This window comes from Microtus oregoni, unplaced genomic scaffold, assembly GCF_018167655.1.
Source record: "Microtus oregoni isolate MIOR12 unplaced genomic scaffold, Mior012 000032F_ref0000030, whole genome shotgun sequence".
In the NCBI taxonomy this organism is placed as follows: Eukaryota; Metazoa; Chordata; class Mammalia; order Rodentia; family Cricetidae; genus Microtus; species Microtus oregoni.
This window is the reverse complement of record NW_024543091.1, coordinates 22930697-22946485: the sequence shown is the minus strand read 5'-3', so window position 1 is coordinate 22946485 and position 15789 is coordinate 22930697. Positions and strand designations below refer to the sequence as shown.

At 43.2% G+C, this 15789-nt stretch overlaps 1 protein-coding gene across 1 annotated transcript in view; it reads right to left on the bottom strand.

Moving 5' to 3' along the window:
• The window catches only part of Map2k1 (mitogen-activated protein kinase kinase 1), a 68887-nt gene that overhangs the window by 27701 nt on the left and 25397 nt on the right, over window positions 1-15789 (bottom strand). Inside the window, exons 2-3 of the mRNA XM_041679454.1 lie at window positions 7005-7215; window positions 4876-5022 (exon numbers count right to left, since the gene is read on the bottom strand). Of these exons, the coding sequence (XP_041535388.1) occupies window positions 4876-5022; window positions 7005-7215 (358 nt within the window). The remainder of the gene's footprint in view (window positions 1-4875; window positions 5023-7004; window positions 7216-15789) is intronic.

Sequence of the window (15789 nt, the reverse complement as noted above, 5' to 3'; positions counted from 1 at the left end):
ACTAAGTCAATGGTACTTTGTGATGCTTTTCTATAGAGAGACAAATGCTTTGGGAAAATAATAGCTTAAAAGCTTTTAATCCCGCCTCAAAACCATCAACTCCAACTCCCTGCTCCCTGGTTGCTCAGTTACCGAATGAGCAGAAATCTTCCTCTCTACAGACAGGAGCATTCTGTTCTGGTAAGGGAGCATCCTATTCCCTTGGCTCTCAAAATTCAGACTTATTTCTAAGGGAGGTAAGTCCCTGGCTGAATGCTTCAGAAAATGGACAGTGCATGCTGATGACACAAACTGACTTTAAAATGCATCTCAAGAAGCTTTTGAGCAGTGGATAGATGGACAATGGTTGGTGAGGCAAATATGTGGCAAATTGCTAGTAGCTGAATTGAGGTGGTGGTGTTAAAGTCTTTCAGCTTTCTGTATGCTTTGAAATCTTCAATCATTCCTAATCACCTGTTGGAAATACAGATTAATGACATACAATGTCAAACAGACTGTGACAGTGGAGCTCAAGACCCTTTAGAAGTTGGGATATGACCACAGAGCAGAGTTCTTCATAGGACCCCCCTTTGGAGGTAAGTGGCAGCCAGTCACCAGTTTCTGCAGTAAGGGGCTCTGATGTAGGAGGGCCTGTCAGAGACTAAGGAAGGATGATAAGAGTGCAGGACTGGTTCTTGTGGCTGCATGAACTTCCAGCAATAGCTGGTTGCTACAGAGTCCTGCCTAAACCCTTAGGTCGCTCTGAGTTCTCCCCTAGTATAAAAACACTGTTCCAGGGCTAGAGGTACAGTTCAGGACCAAGCACTGAATTCTATCCACAGCACCACAAGGAGAAAAAAAATTAACAAAATAAAATGAAAGAAAGAAAAGGTACTGTTCTTTCTTACAATGACTGTTGCTGCTTCCAAGGCTTATCTTTTTCCCTCCAAGCTCCAGTTCTGTGACCAGGGCCCTTTAGGTCATTATCCATGTTTGAGGCCTAACTTCAGTCTGAAGCAAGCAAGCCCCACACTCACCCACAAGGATCTCATGTTAAAGGGAGACATTTGGGTGCATGAAACTAGCACCCAACTGGGGAAAGAACTTCTGAGGCTTCAGCAGAGTGGGCTCATGCTCAGAAACTCTGACAGCTAAACGGAGAACATGTAGAGCACAGCTACCAGCAGCCCAGTCCTCGGGGAACTCATCTAACACCTGGCACATAATAAGCACTGAAAATAAGTGTCTGTGAAGTTGGACCTGGGTTGACTAAGTATATCGCAACTGGCTACAAGTGCCCCAAACCATGGAAACACAGGGTGTAAGCTCAGAGTGGAGGTCCCTAGAGAGGAGCTCATCCAATCATTTCTCTGCTGAGAAGCAGAATCCCACAAGTATAGCACCTGCACAAAGAGAGGACAGTATGAAACAAAGGAAGCAGACCTGCTTAGATTCTGACACTCATTATCTTTGTAACAAGCCCATCACAAAACCTCCCAGGGACTTACTTTCTCAACCTGCCAGCTGAGGGTGTTGATAATCCATCTCACAAGATGGGGATGACAAGATTAATAACTTACATAATGTGAAAAGAACTTGGGAAGTGACAAAAGAGTTGAAAGCTAGTTGCTATTATAACTGGCCATGCCACCACCCACCTTCCACTACTTTAGCTAGACGTAAGTGGACAGAAGGCTACTCTAGCCCTTCCTGTTTCTGGCCTATCAGCACGGCCCAACTTCTCTTCTTCCCTTTCTAGTGGTTAAGACATCTTAGGCCGTTTAGACATCTGTCTGCACAAAACTCTTTTTGGGCTCAAACAAACAAACAAAAAACTATCAACACAAGAGTATAAGAAATCTAAAAAGTGTTGCTGGGTGGTGGTGCAAGCCTTTAATTCCAGCAAGGGCAGGCGAATCTCTGTGAGTTCAAGGCCAGCCTGGTCTACAGAGCAAGTTCCAGGACAGGCTCCAAAAAACTACACAGAGAAATCCTGTCTCGGGCTGGAGAGATGGCTCAGAGGTTAAGAGCATTGCCTGCTCCTCCAAAGGTCCTGAGTTCAATTCCCAGCAACCACATGGTGGCTCACAACCATCTGTAATGAGGTCTGGTGCCCTCTTCTGGCCTGCAGACATACACACAGACAGAATATTGTATACATAATAAATAAATAAATATTTAAAAAAAAAAGAAATCCTGTCTCAATAAAATAAAATAAAATTCCAAAAATGTCAGGCACAGTGGCATATACCTGTCATCCTAGCAAGCAAGAGGCAGAGGCAGGAGGAACACTGCAAGTTCAAAGCCAGCCTGATTCACATAGTAAGACAAGACACTTAGGGAAGAAGGAGGAGGAGAAGCAAGTTGTAATAATAGTTCTGACAGGCTTGGTTGTGCAGCCTTTGATCCCAACAATCAGAAGGCAGAGGCAGGTAGATCTCTAAATTCAAGGCCAGCCTGGTGTACCTAACTTCCAAGTCAGTCAGGATTATGTAATGAGACCCTGTCTGAAAAATACTTGGCAGCCAAGACCTAAGTGGGAATCCACACCCCAGGCCAGGGGCTACAGCCAACCCAGAAAGGTTCCCATGCTTCCCAGACGTTGTTGCACTCTGTTGAAGCAAAATGGAACAAGAGTCTTCTCAATAACCTTTAGACATGCAGAAGTCAGTTCCAGGATTCAAGTTCCATATGGCATCCACAAATGTTAGCAGATGCCTACAACAGTATATGTGGCCTTTCTTGATCATAAAAACAAAATGATATTCAAAACAATAGAGTGAAGTGTGTGTGTGTGTGTGTGTATGTGTGTGTATCAGGGTGGGGGTGACCATCAACAAAGACTCCTCAGGTGGAGGAGATGGGGGTCATTCAGACCAGACACCATTCTGAAAGTCAATCTAGGTCTAAAACTCAGAAAGGAAACGGAACGGGAGCGGAAACGAAATGGGAGCCAACAGTGCCAGACTGAAAACACAAGAACCATCAAGTTTGTAGACTTTCCTGTTTCTAAACTGCCAGTCCCATGAGAATAAAGCAGGAGCTAGCACCTATAAAATGCATACTCTAAATGGAGGGCACACTGCCAGACTGACATCTGTCATTCTAACCTGCACAACAATAAAACAGAATCAAAGCCACTTTACAAATGCAGAAACTGAGAATCAAAGCGATCAGAAAGCCCACCAAGGTCACAATGAAATGATGTGTTGGCTAGTTTATGTCAGGCTGACACAAGTCAGAGACATTTTAGAAGGGGGAACCCTAACTGTGAAAATCACCTCCCCTCCACCACACTGGCCTGCGAGCAAGCCTGGGGTACATTTTCTTGGATGATGAGTGATGTGGGAGGGTCCAGTTTATAGTGGGCAGTACCACCCCTAGACTGGCGGCAGTCCTAGGTGCTATAAGAAGGCAGGGTGAAGCTGAAGAAGTCATCAGCACAAGTCAGTAAATAGCACCCATTCATGGCCTCCGTATCAGTTCCTAACCTGACTTCTCTCAATAATGGAATGTGACCGGAGAGTTAAAACTTGAAATAAACTCTTTTCACCCCAAGTTGCTTTTGGTCATGGTGTTATATCACAGCAATTGAGGCCTAAGACAAATGGTGTTAGTAGATACAGATTTACTGAGTACCTGCTCTGTACCAGGGGGTCAAGAATAATCTGAACTTTCAAGACAGTGGTAGGGCTGTGATCTAGCTCAGGAGCAAAAGCACTTACCTACTATACATGAAGCCCTGGATTCAAACCCTAGCACACAACATAGTGACAAGCATGACAATATTGTTATTTATATTTATGTAAGGGGAAAAGATATAAATAAATAACTGATTCCCAAAGTTCCCATTCCATTCCATCAGCTACAAAGCCAGCAATCCTTAGGCTTAAAGGATAGAAAAAGCCCTAGTCCCCTCATCTCTATCCAGAGGAGTCAACCAAGCACAGGCACTGGGGTCAGGCTAAATAGGATTCAATGACTGTGTGGCCTAAGTGCAAAGTAAGAGATCAAGTTTCTTTGTGTTTTCATTTCCTTGGTAGGTGAGACAAAAATCTGGTTGTGGGGCTAGTGAGATGGCTTAGTGGGTAAAGGAGCATGCTCAAAACCTGAGTTTGAATCCTAGGACCACATGGTGGAAGGAAAGAACCAACTCCCACAATTAACCTCCATATGCATCATGGCACTTGCACACACACACACTCATTTAAATGTAATGTGTCCTTTTAAAGGGAATCATGAAAATGCGATAAAATACTGATTTGCTTAGGATGACACTTGATATATGCCCAATAAGCATGAACATGTTCATGTTGTATCATGACCGTCACTGGAAGAAAAGGTAAGGGCCTTCAGATTAGCCCGCACATGTGTACTTGGCCCGTAAACGCCCTGACTTGACCTTGCCTTTCACTGGTGTACTGGGAAGATTATTGCTCTCTTCACCCAAAGAAACCCCTCAGGCTGCCCTTTAAGTTTATTATAAACTTTCTAAAGGCAGAGACTTCATAACTCTGTCTTCATTTTCATTACTCCAGAACCTTCTAAATAGCATACAATACTGTACACATAGTGAACTTAAACTGTATTAACCGGATTTGGACGACGTTAAAATTTTATGGTTGTCAAAACAGGAGAAAGCTAGAAAATATACTCTGGAAAAGCCCACCAGGAAATCCTGGCATCTAGTACTCTCTTTGAAGACAAGAGGGGACCTAGAAAATAGGGCTGCCATCCTGTAACTATACCAGATTCCACAGCCAGGCCCTAAGTCTTCCAGGCTGCAGAGTGTAGACCAGGGAGCAGGGAAGAGCTATTCACCATCCAGACCAACGATGAGGCCAGAGCCAGCCTGTTCCCAGGCCACCGCCACCAGGCAGACAGCCAGCTGCGTACCATGTGCTCCATGCAGATGCTGATCTCGCCGTCGCTGTAGAAGGCCCCGTAGAAGCCCACGATGTACGGGGAGTTGCACTCGTGCAGCACCTGCAGCTCCCGGATGATCTGGTTCCGGATTGCTGGTTTGATCTCCAGGTGAATTAGCTGGCGGAGAAAAGGGAAGGAAGCTTTTAGGAACGGGGCAAAGTAGAAAGCCTTTATTCAGTGATTTAAGTTCCGAAAGGTAAGAGAAACAGCTTTTCGGTTTTATTTTTTAAGGTGCTGATGACCAAATAGAGCCTTGTACACGCTATGTAAGTACTCTACCATCAGTTATAGTCCAGCTCTCGATTTACTTTATTATTTTAAGAAAGGATCTCACTATATTGCCCAGATTGGCCTTAAACTTACTTTGTTGTACAGGCAGAGAACTCATGATTTTCCTACCTCAGTCTCTCAAACACTAGGATGAACCACTATACTTGGAAAAATAAGCAATTCAAAAAGTTGGGGTTATACAGAGAAACCCTGTCTCAGAAAAAAAAAGTTATCATTATTGTTAATTTATCTTTGTGCGAGTACATGTATGTATGTGTGTCTATGTGCATGCATGTGCGCACGTGCATGCGCAAAATATATGTGTATGTGTATGCAACCATGTGTATGAATACAGGCACCCTCATGCAATGGTGAACATGTGGAGATCAGAAGACAACCCCAGATGTCTGTCTTTTGTCTTCTGCCTGTTTGAGACGGTCTCTTTTTTGGTTTTTATTTGTTTTTTTTTTCCTTATATTTATGTGTGTGTATGTCTAAGTATATGTAAGTGCACCATGTATGTGCTGGATCCCCTAGAACTGGAGTTATAAACAGTTTTAAGTAGCTATGTACATGCTGGAACCAAACTCAGGTCCTCTGCAAGAACAATAACTGTTTTTAACCACAGAGCCAGCTCTCAAGTCCCCAGGTCTCTGCTTTCCTGCTACATATGCCAGGCTAGTTGGGCCACAAATTCCTATCACACTATAGAAATGTTGAGATCACAGACATTCATATTGCAAATTGAGCTGTTATGTAAGGTCTGGCGATTTGAAGTTGAGTACTCACACTTGTATAGCAAGCACTTTTACCCACTAAGCCATCTTCCCAGTCCCAAACAGGCCGTTTTAAAAACCAAGTTCCTATTAATTCAGGGTTGAATATCAATGTACAAGCAGGTGTTAGCACCAGAGTTGTAACCAGGAATCAGGTATGGTTCCAGTCTGGGCTCCAAAAATGTTGATCAAGGAACCCATCCATCTTACAACAAAGCTATGTGTAAGTCTTATTTCAAAATGACCTGAGGACTTAAGAGACAAGGGGAATATGGCCTTGAGGACATGGTTCATAGTTGGGCTGTGTTGTATAAAGGCATGCGGAACTGAGGTAGGGTAACCTTAGTCACCCAAAAGGTCCCGCCTTGACTTTAGGAACCTGATAGGATTGATTTCACCAAAATCTCAGCTGCTCCCTAATGTGTCAACACTGTCCCTTGTTCCAACCAGGAGACAAGTGACAAACATATTTAATGTTGTTTAATAAGGCCGAGCCATAGACAATAAGTATGACATATGACAATTGATGAGTTGGAACAGCTGACAGGAGATAAACAAGAGGTGGGTCCCAAAGATGGATGCTATGGGGAAAGCTAAAAAGAACAGCACAATACAAACACAGGGAGAAGAATGGACATGATGAGCTGAAAAACATGGAAGAACGTAGCCTCTCTACACAGAGCAACTGTGTTCAAAGAGACGACCGATGGCAGACAGGAAAGGGAATCAGCTCAAGACTGAAGTCATGGAACTTGGCTTTGGCCTGAGCATCAATCACTAGAGCTGGGTGTAAAAAAGCAGCTCCTTTGCATTTGACAAATGTATCTGGTGTCCTTCCCAGACCACACAGTAAAAGAAAGAAGAATCCATCACTGTTATTCCCTAGTCCAGGGATGGTGATTTTCACACTAGCAGACCTTAGTATTTCCCACAGTCTGACAGACAACAAGTTCAAAATCAAACTGAACAAAAAAGTACTAAGTAAAAACCCCCTTTCTTCCACCCATTTACAGGCTCCCAACTGAATCCATTTAGCTATTCACACAAACTCACCTTCCTGGCCATAACTAGGCCAGATGGCTTATGGGAGACCTTGAACACCACTCCACCATTGCCAGCCCCCAGCTCACTGATCTTCTCAAAGTCATCATCCTTCAGTTCTCCCACCTTCTGCTTCTGGGTCAGAAAGGCCTCAAGGCGCTTCCGCTGCTGTTCGTCAAGCTCCAGCTCCTCCAGCTTCTTCTGCAAGGCCTCCAGGTTGGTCCTGCCCAAAGGAGGACCCAGGTCAGCACAGAGAGACACTCTGCCCTGCATTCCTCCATCTCTGGGCCAAGCCCTCAGGGAATCCAAGGACGGTGTTAATGGGGAGGGTTCTACTCACCAGGGCTCTGCCCGCAACCCTGCTTTACTTCTCACAACTGCAGCTTTCTTATTTAAGAAATGAAGTCCCTGGATTTCTCTCAATACACTAAAGGTCTACAGGAGGAACCAAGGAATCTACTAAAAGCAAGAATGAGCCATCTAGAACTGCTTTACAAGCCCAATTTTAAAAGTCTCATTAAGGTTCTTGATTATCGCAAAGAAGCAACATTGCCATTTAGTTAAGTTCCTCATTTTTCAGGTCACCAGTGGGTTATGGCATACCAGTGGCCTGACTTACTTGTACGGAACCTGCAGAAGACTAACCCAGACTTAGTAGTTGATAAAAGGTATGACTGGAAGCCACGAGGTGCCTTCAATTTCTCTCTCTCTCTCTTTTTTTTTTTTTGGTTTTTTGAGACAGGGTTTCTCTGTGGCTTTGGAGCCTGTCCTGGAACTAGCTCTGTAGACCAGACTGGTCTCGAACTCACAGAGATTCGCCTGCCTCTGCCTCCCAAGTGCTGGGATTAAAGACGTGCGCCACCATCGCCCGGCAATTTCAATTTTTTAAAAATATTTATTTATTATGTATACAATATTCTGTCTGTGTGTATGGTTTCAGGCCAGAAGAGGGCACCAGATCCCATTACAAATGGTTGTGAGCCACCATGTGGTTGCTGGGAATTGAACTCAGGACCTTTGGAAGAGCAGCTAGTGCTCTTAACCTCTGAGCCATCTCTCCAGCCCCCAATTTCAATTTTTCAATCTCCTAATGTTATATCCAAAATTTATTTGCCCATAACATCGTTCATGTCCTATTTTATTTTTATTTTTATTTTTTTTAAAAATATTTTATTTATTTATTATGTATACAATAGTCTGTCTACATGTATGCCTGCAGGCCAGAAGAGGGCACCAGACCTCATTACAGATGGTTGTGAGCCACCATGTGGTTGCTGGGAATTGAACTCAGGACCTTTGGAAGAGCAGGCAATGCTCTTAACCACTGAGCCATCTCTCCAGCCCCATGTCCTATTTTATAACTTAACTGTCAAATATCATGCTTATTTGTGACTTGTTTTCTTTTTTTTTTTATTTTTTTTATTTTTTTTACAGTTTATTTAACTTTATTTTAGGTGCATTGGTGTGAAGGTGTCAGATCCCCTGCAACTGGATCTTCAGACAGTTGTGAGCTGCCATGTGGGTGCTGGGAATTGAACCCGGGTCCTCTGGAAGAGCAGTCAGTGCTCTTAACCACTGAGCCATCTCTCCAGCCCCGTGACTTGTTTTCTTACGCTACAATATATCCTTGGTAAGGATTGATGATAGTGCTGGATTTTTTGTTGTTCTTTAACCATCAGCAAACACTTAGAACAATTTGCATCAATACTAGATCCACATTAAATTATCATTAAAATAAATAAATAAATCATTAAAAAAAAAGCCTCACTAGTGGTTGAAGAGATAGCTCCACAGCTAGCACGGTTAAAAACACTTGCTGCTCTTCTAGAGGGCAGAATTCAGTTCCCAGCACTCATGCCAGGCTGCTTACAACCACCTGTAACTCCAGCTCCACAGAACCCAATGCCTTTGGGTCTATACTAATGTATACATACCCAAACACAGACCCAGAAATACAAACGGTTCTTAAAAAGCATCACCTCCCAGCACTTGGGAGGCAGAGGCAGGCAGACCTCTCTCTAAGAGTTGGAGGCAGGCAGCCTGGTCTACAGAGCGAGTTCCAGGACAACCAGGGCTATCACTGAGAGAAACCCTGTCTCAAAACCCACCACGCAAAAAAAAAAAAACAAAAAAACAGACAAACAGAAGAGCATTTTGCAGCTGCATTTCATCAGTCTATCTGATGTAAACGACTGAGTTATCAGGCCAGCAAATGTACAAATGGGCTTGGGAACCAGCTATCAGGCAGAAAGCAAGCATAGCAGGAAGCAGTCACTAACCTAGCATGTGGCATGCCATGGACATAACAGTAGCTCTCCTTTTCTTTTCTTTTCTTTTCTTTTTTTTTTACGATTTATTTATTTTTTTTTATGTATATGATGTTCTGCCTGCATGCCAGAAAGGGCACCAAATCTCATTATATAGATGGTTGTGAACCACCATGTGGTGGCTGGGAACTGACTGAACTCAAGACCTCTAGAAGAGCAGTCAGTGCTCTTAACCTCTGAGCCACCCCTCCAGCCCATCAGTGTTCTTTACAGAACAATGAAGAACGTTCAGTAAAGCCTCTTGTTTAATCTTCTGAATTGGTAGAGAGATCATTCACTGTGTTTCATCTGATTTCATTTCCCAGTCTAAACAGATGACACACGTGACAAAATAGGATTTTTACACATCAGAACACTGTTTTCCCCCAGATAAGCCAGTCAAGGTAGAAACACAATTCTCCACTCTTCCTTCAGACCCTCTCCAAAGGCCAAGAAGACAGGGAGATGAAAAACTTCATGGTTCCAGCATACAGGCTGGTACAACATATACACGGGGCTAGAGAAGCCACAAGATGATGTCACTGGCTCTCCTCACAGAGTAACTCTGGGAAAAGGAAGGTGTCATGCTCTAAATTGTGTACACCCTTCCACATTCATACATGGAGGTGTATGGAACAGTCCGTTCAAAAGATAACTAAGACTAAACGGTACTAAGGGTAGATTACTGGTCAGATAGGCTCAGTGGCCTCCTAAGAAGAGGAAGATAAGCACTCTTGCTCAGTACACACAGCGAAAGGTCATACAAGCACACAGAAAGAATGTTGTCATCAAACCAGGAAGAGGGCCTTCCCTAGAATCCTACTGTGTGTTGACACCCTGATGTTGGACATCCAGCTTAGCAAGTACGATAAAATAAATGTCCACTTAAGCCACCTTTTTGTTACGGTAGGTGAGGAGCTTGAAGCCCCTGGACTACACAGTGACACTCTGTCAAAAAAGGAAGAAGAGGTCCTGAGAGATGGTTCAGCACTTGGCACAAAAGCCTGGTGACCTAAGTTCTATTCCAGAATGGATTTAAAGAGGAAGAGTGAAGATTGGAGAAGGGGAACAGAGTAGGTACAAGTTAAGTTAGCACCTTCTAGAAGAAACTAGGTCCTTGGGTTCCTTCCTTCCTTACCTCCCCATACCTGGATCTAATCCCTTCTCCACTAGCTAAAGAATTGCTGCTGATTTGTGCTTTCCAAAGTCCTAGTCCCACTAGACCCCAGGACGGGCTGTCCACCGTGATGGTTAGGAATGCTGACAGTCCCTGGGGGTAGGTGGGTGGGTGAGTGTTGCTAAATGAATGATCCACTAGCACTTGACTAACAACAGTGGGTCTCTGGAGAAACCACCTAACCTTGCCAGGTCTCAGACTTCTCTTCAATGCACTGTAAGGAACAGTTTCATGCATATCCTCACCAAGGCAAAGTCAAAGAGCAAATTCATAAGCAGTCCTGAAAGTCTAACCCACTTCTAAACAATGGGAAGGCGGTAGATACAGGAGAATGGAAGCAGGAGGGGAAGCCAAGGCTGCAACAGCAGGACCTGAAATCACTGCTTTCCCTTTCAGAGTTCTTAAAGCACTTTCAACAATTTTGTCTTTCCAGAGAATGAAAGGCAAACCCAGTGGCAGCAACACGGCTCCTACTGCTCAGTGGAAAGAAACCAATCAATAAGGAGCTGTTATTCAGGGTCATGTCCTCTTGCACAGGGAAGTTGGTCCACAAGCCTTGTTTCTTCCTCTCAAGGTAAAATCCTTCAAGCAAAGGAAATGAGAAGAGGTCCTCATGACCCACATTACAAATCCACAAAGCTCAAAGGTCAAGAATCTGCTTCCTTTGCAACCATTTTGTTTGTTTGCTTGCTTGCTTGCTTGCTTTGTTTTTCGAGACAGGGTTTCTCTAGTTTTGGAGCCTGTCCTGGAGTTTACTGGGTAGAACAGGCTGGCCTCGAACTCACAGAAATCTGCCTGTCTCTGCCTCCTAAGTGCTGGGATTAAAGGCATGTGCCACCGCCACCCAGCTGCAATATTTAGTTAAATATTTTTAACTAAAATCAGCAAAAATGACACTGGAGATTTAAAAACAAAACTAGAGCTCCAAGAGTCAGTCCATCAGTCAGTAAATCTGTCTCTCTGTCTCTCTCAAACATATATATACACACACAATCCTCCCTCTCTCCCGGGACCAGCTATGATCCACTCAAACCCCCTCAAATTCAGCAAAAACAGCACAGTGAAATGAGAATTCTACACCATAGCAGTCTAATAGTAAACACAAGTTCACAAGATACAAGAAGATTACAGGTTTGAAATGGCAATGCACAAAAAGAAAGGAAGGAAGGAAGGAAGGAAGGAAGGAAGGAAGGAAGGAAAAGGAAAAGAAAAGAAAAACAAAAAACCCACAAGGGCTGTCACTTGGATTCTGGAAACATCAGAGAAGCACAATGCAATGGATAAGAAGGCTCTTCCTCCCCGCCCCCACCTGCTGAGAATAATTATAATTACACCACACACTAGGGTCTTTCATTTGTGGCTCAACAATTTAAATTAAGCAACAAAGGAGAGACCTCAAAGATCAACTGGATTCAATCCCCATTTTACAGAACAGGAAACTGAGGCCCAGAGGGAACAAAGTGGAGGGTCTCCCAACACCCAGAACTCTTTTCTTCTTTTTAAAGCCCCACCCATCCAAGACAGGGTCTCACTTGTAGCTCTGGCTGTCCTGGAATTCACCATAGACCAGGCTGGCCTCTAATTCAGAGATATGCCTGCCCCTGCTTCCCAAATGCTGAGATTAAAGGACTGTGTCACTATACCCAACTTAATTTAAGTATTTTTTGAGACAGAGTCTCAGGTAACTCAGACTGGCCCTGAATTCATTATGTAGCCAAGGGTGGCCTTGAATTTCTGATCTTCCTCCCTATACCTCCCAAGTGCTAGAATTATAGGCAAGCATGACCACGTCAGGCACACAACTTCCAAGACTTCATACTTCCCTCTGATAGCTATTGGATTTAAAGTTGCTCTAAAGATTACAGAATGTGGGATTATACATGGTCTAGACAAAAGAACTGGGGTCCTCATGCTCCAGACACAAACCATCATTGCTCTGGGAGGAGGGTAAGAGTCCTCACACAGGTGAGCCCAGGGAGCTGTCAAGTTTCCCCCAGCCTATGGGTGTTTGGAGAGAGAGAGATCCCTTTTGCAGCCTCCACCACTATCTTTAAGTTAATGCGCAAGTTACCTTTCTGGTTCTCAGTTTCCGCGGAGAGGAAGAAAATAGGGAAGGGAAAGCTATTTGCCCATCTCTGAGCTCCAAGTGGGTCATTATGACAGCAAGCAAAGGATGTGCAAAACAAGGCTGAGGTTCTCCTGTTGAGAGGCTGAAGAGTTTCACTGAGACTAAGGAACAAGAAAACAAAGAGAAATAGCACCACCAATCTCCAAACAGTCAAATCACAGATGCCTGGGAACTGCAGGTTAGTAGGGCAGGGCAAAGAGTAGTTAAGGCAGAAAGAAGCATGATGGTCTATGAGGGAAAATACACCTGAATAAGCACTGGGAGGAAATAGGATTGGTGAAACCAGTTAAGGTGGGGCCTAAAATTAAAATTACTATATTTATGTTTATACAACAAATAAATAGTCAATGGGAAATGTACAACTTATTTAGACAATATAGCTTTTTACTCATACATTGAGTCATGTGAGCATTAGGGGAAACCTTGTTTCAAAGGCTTTTTTCAGGGACACTGGAGGGGTGGCTCAGCGACTAAGAGCTCTCTCTCGGCTTTTACAGACATCTGAAGTTTGTCTCACAGCCATCTGTAACTCTAGCTCCAGGGGAGCAATACCCTTTTCTAAACCTTCATGCCCCACCAAAAGTGTCCTTTTTATTTGTTTTATCTTGTGTGTGTGTATGTTTTGTCTGAATGTATGCATGTGTATCAAAAAGGTTTCCCTAATGTTCACAGAAGGCCTAGGTCAGAGATGGTTTTATGTAACCAAGATCTGCTAGTTTTGTAGAGAAGAAATACCTGAGTTGAACTAAGGAACTGGACTAAGAAGATAAACAGAATTTAGATAACAAAAAGAATGGGAAGCCAGGTGTGGTGCCTCACACTATAAATCTGGAGGGCAAAGGTCAAGGACTGCCAAGAATTTAAGGCCAGCTTGGGCTGCGGAGTAAAACCTGTCTCAGAAAGAGGAAGAAAAGGAGAAAAAAGAAAGGACACTTACTAGCATAAATTATTCTGCAGAAAATGAGGAATAGAATTAAGATAATCAGTTGTGCAAGGTGGCATGTGCTAGCTAGGATACTAGCACTTAGCAGGCAGAAGCTCTGTGAATTTAAGGTCAGCTGGTCTATACAGCAGGCCAGTTAGGTGTACAAAGTGAAATATTGTTTAAAAAAAAAAGAACAAAAAGTTGTGAAGATATATATAATCATCCGGGCAGTGGTCATGCATGCATGTGGGAGGCAGAGGCAGGTGGATCTCTGTGAGTTTGAGGTCAGTCTGGTTTACAGAGCGATTTCCAAGACAGGCTCCAAAGCTACATATATAGAGAAACCCTGTTTCAAAGGAAAAAAAGAAAAAAGAAAAGAAAACAATATCAGAATTAGAACAGATGTTTATCTTTCATTGAAGTCAGGTAGCTTCCAAAAAAACAAACGTTTACAAAAGCCAAGAAAACAGATTTAATTAAAAAGAAGTAACAAAGAGTCACATCTCTATTCTCTTAAACAAAGATGACAAAAATTTACCCCTGGGAATGCAGCAGGATTCTGCAATCACACAAATTACCTCCCACATCATGTTTTTGCAGACAGTCACACTAAGACACACACACATACCCTGGAGTGATAGAACCACCCACTCCCATGCATAGGCTCATCCCAAATACTGAACAACATCCCGAACCAGAGGGTGGTGTCATGCTGTTGCTTGAATACAGTAACAGCCCAGAGTTCCTTCTAACTCTTATCTTGGTAGAGAAAAATAACACCAATGAATTCCTAAAGAATCAATCTTCTATAGAAAGGAATTAAAAGTTTTGGGAGAAAGGAAAAAGAACAAAAGATGGAGGGCAAAAGAGTCATGACAATCTGATTTTTAAAAAAATGAAATGTAGATGCAAGGATGAGTCTCTCAAATACTAGGGCATGGCATTCTTATTAATCCATCTGAGACCAGGAACAATTATGGAACCCTTCTACCATAGGATCTGGAAAACCAAAATTTGGTTTTTCCTCAAAACTATGACAAAGAGTACCTGTTTTTCAGACAAAACACCCCTGGCTCATCCCTGACACCAGGTACTTCCCTATTAGTGTCTTATTTCCAGAGGGAAAGGGATAAAGGCTCTGGTAAAATGCGAAGAGGAACTCCTAGGCTGACACACTCTGAGGAGCTCACTGGTAGAAGCAGGAGGCAGTAAAAAATAGTGTTGGCCACAAAGGACCAAAACTAGTATTTCGGGATAGAAGAGTAGTCAGGAGGGGCCCAGAGTGCTAAAAGGGAAGAGGGAACCAAGGACAACCCAGAGGGAAAATACAAAGACTACATCATCTTCCTCAGAGAAGCACATGAGCCTTGCTCTGTGGGAAGGCTAGGTTGGCTGTTTCTGAAGAACAAACTGACTAACGACAGCCTTAGAAACACTCGTTTCCTATTCTTGAGAATCTGAGTAAAGAACTCTTAGAAACTCCCCAAGCAAGACAGGCAGGGTTGGTGGTGCCTGTAATCCTTACTCTTGGAAGCTGGAGGCAGGATGATTAGGAGTTGAAGTCTAGCCATGATTACATAGCAGGTCTGAAGCCAGAGTAGGCTACAGGAGCCCTTGTCTCAAAAAAGAAAAAAAAGAAAAAAAAAAAAAAAACTCCCTGTGCTTGATGAAGTAAGAGTGCAAACTCTTGGGAGTTTGAGGTTTAGAATTTTTAAAAATATATTTATTTTCAGCTGAGCGGTGATGGCACACACCTTTAATCTCAGCACTTGGGAGGCAGAGGCAGGTGGATCTCTGTGAGTCTGAGGCCAGCCTGGTTAAAAGAGTAAGTTCCAAGACAGCCAAAGATACACAAAGAAACCCTGTCTCAAAAAACCAAAATTACAAAAAAAAAAAAAAAAAAAAAGGCACGTAAAGATAGAAAACACACAGAGAGGGGCTGGAGAGATGGCTCAGAGGTTAAGAGTACTGGCTGCTCTACCAGAGGTCCTGAGTTCAATTCCCAGCAACCACATGGTGGCTCATAACCATCTGTAATGATATCTGACGCCCTCTTTTGACCTGCAGGCGTATATGCAGGTGGAACACTGTATACATAATAAATAAACCTAAAAAAAAAGAAAACACACAGAGAATCTGGACACTGTATGTTATTGTGTTGTCTTTGAATTGTTTGACTGCTGATGAAGGAGCAATAGCTGCTAAAAGATATTTGATTATAAATGTTGCTGGATTAATCTAACCTATATATTTTGAAAATG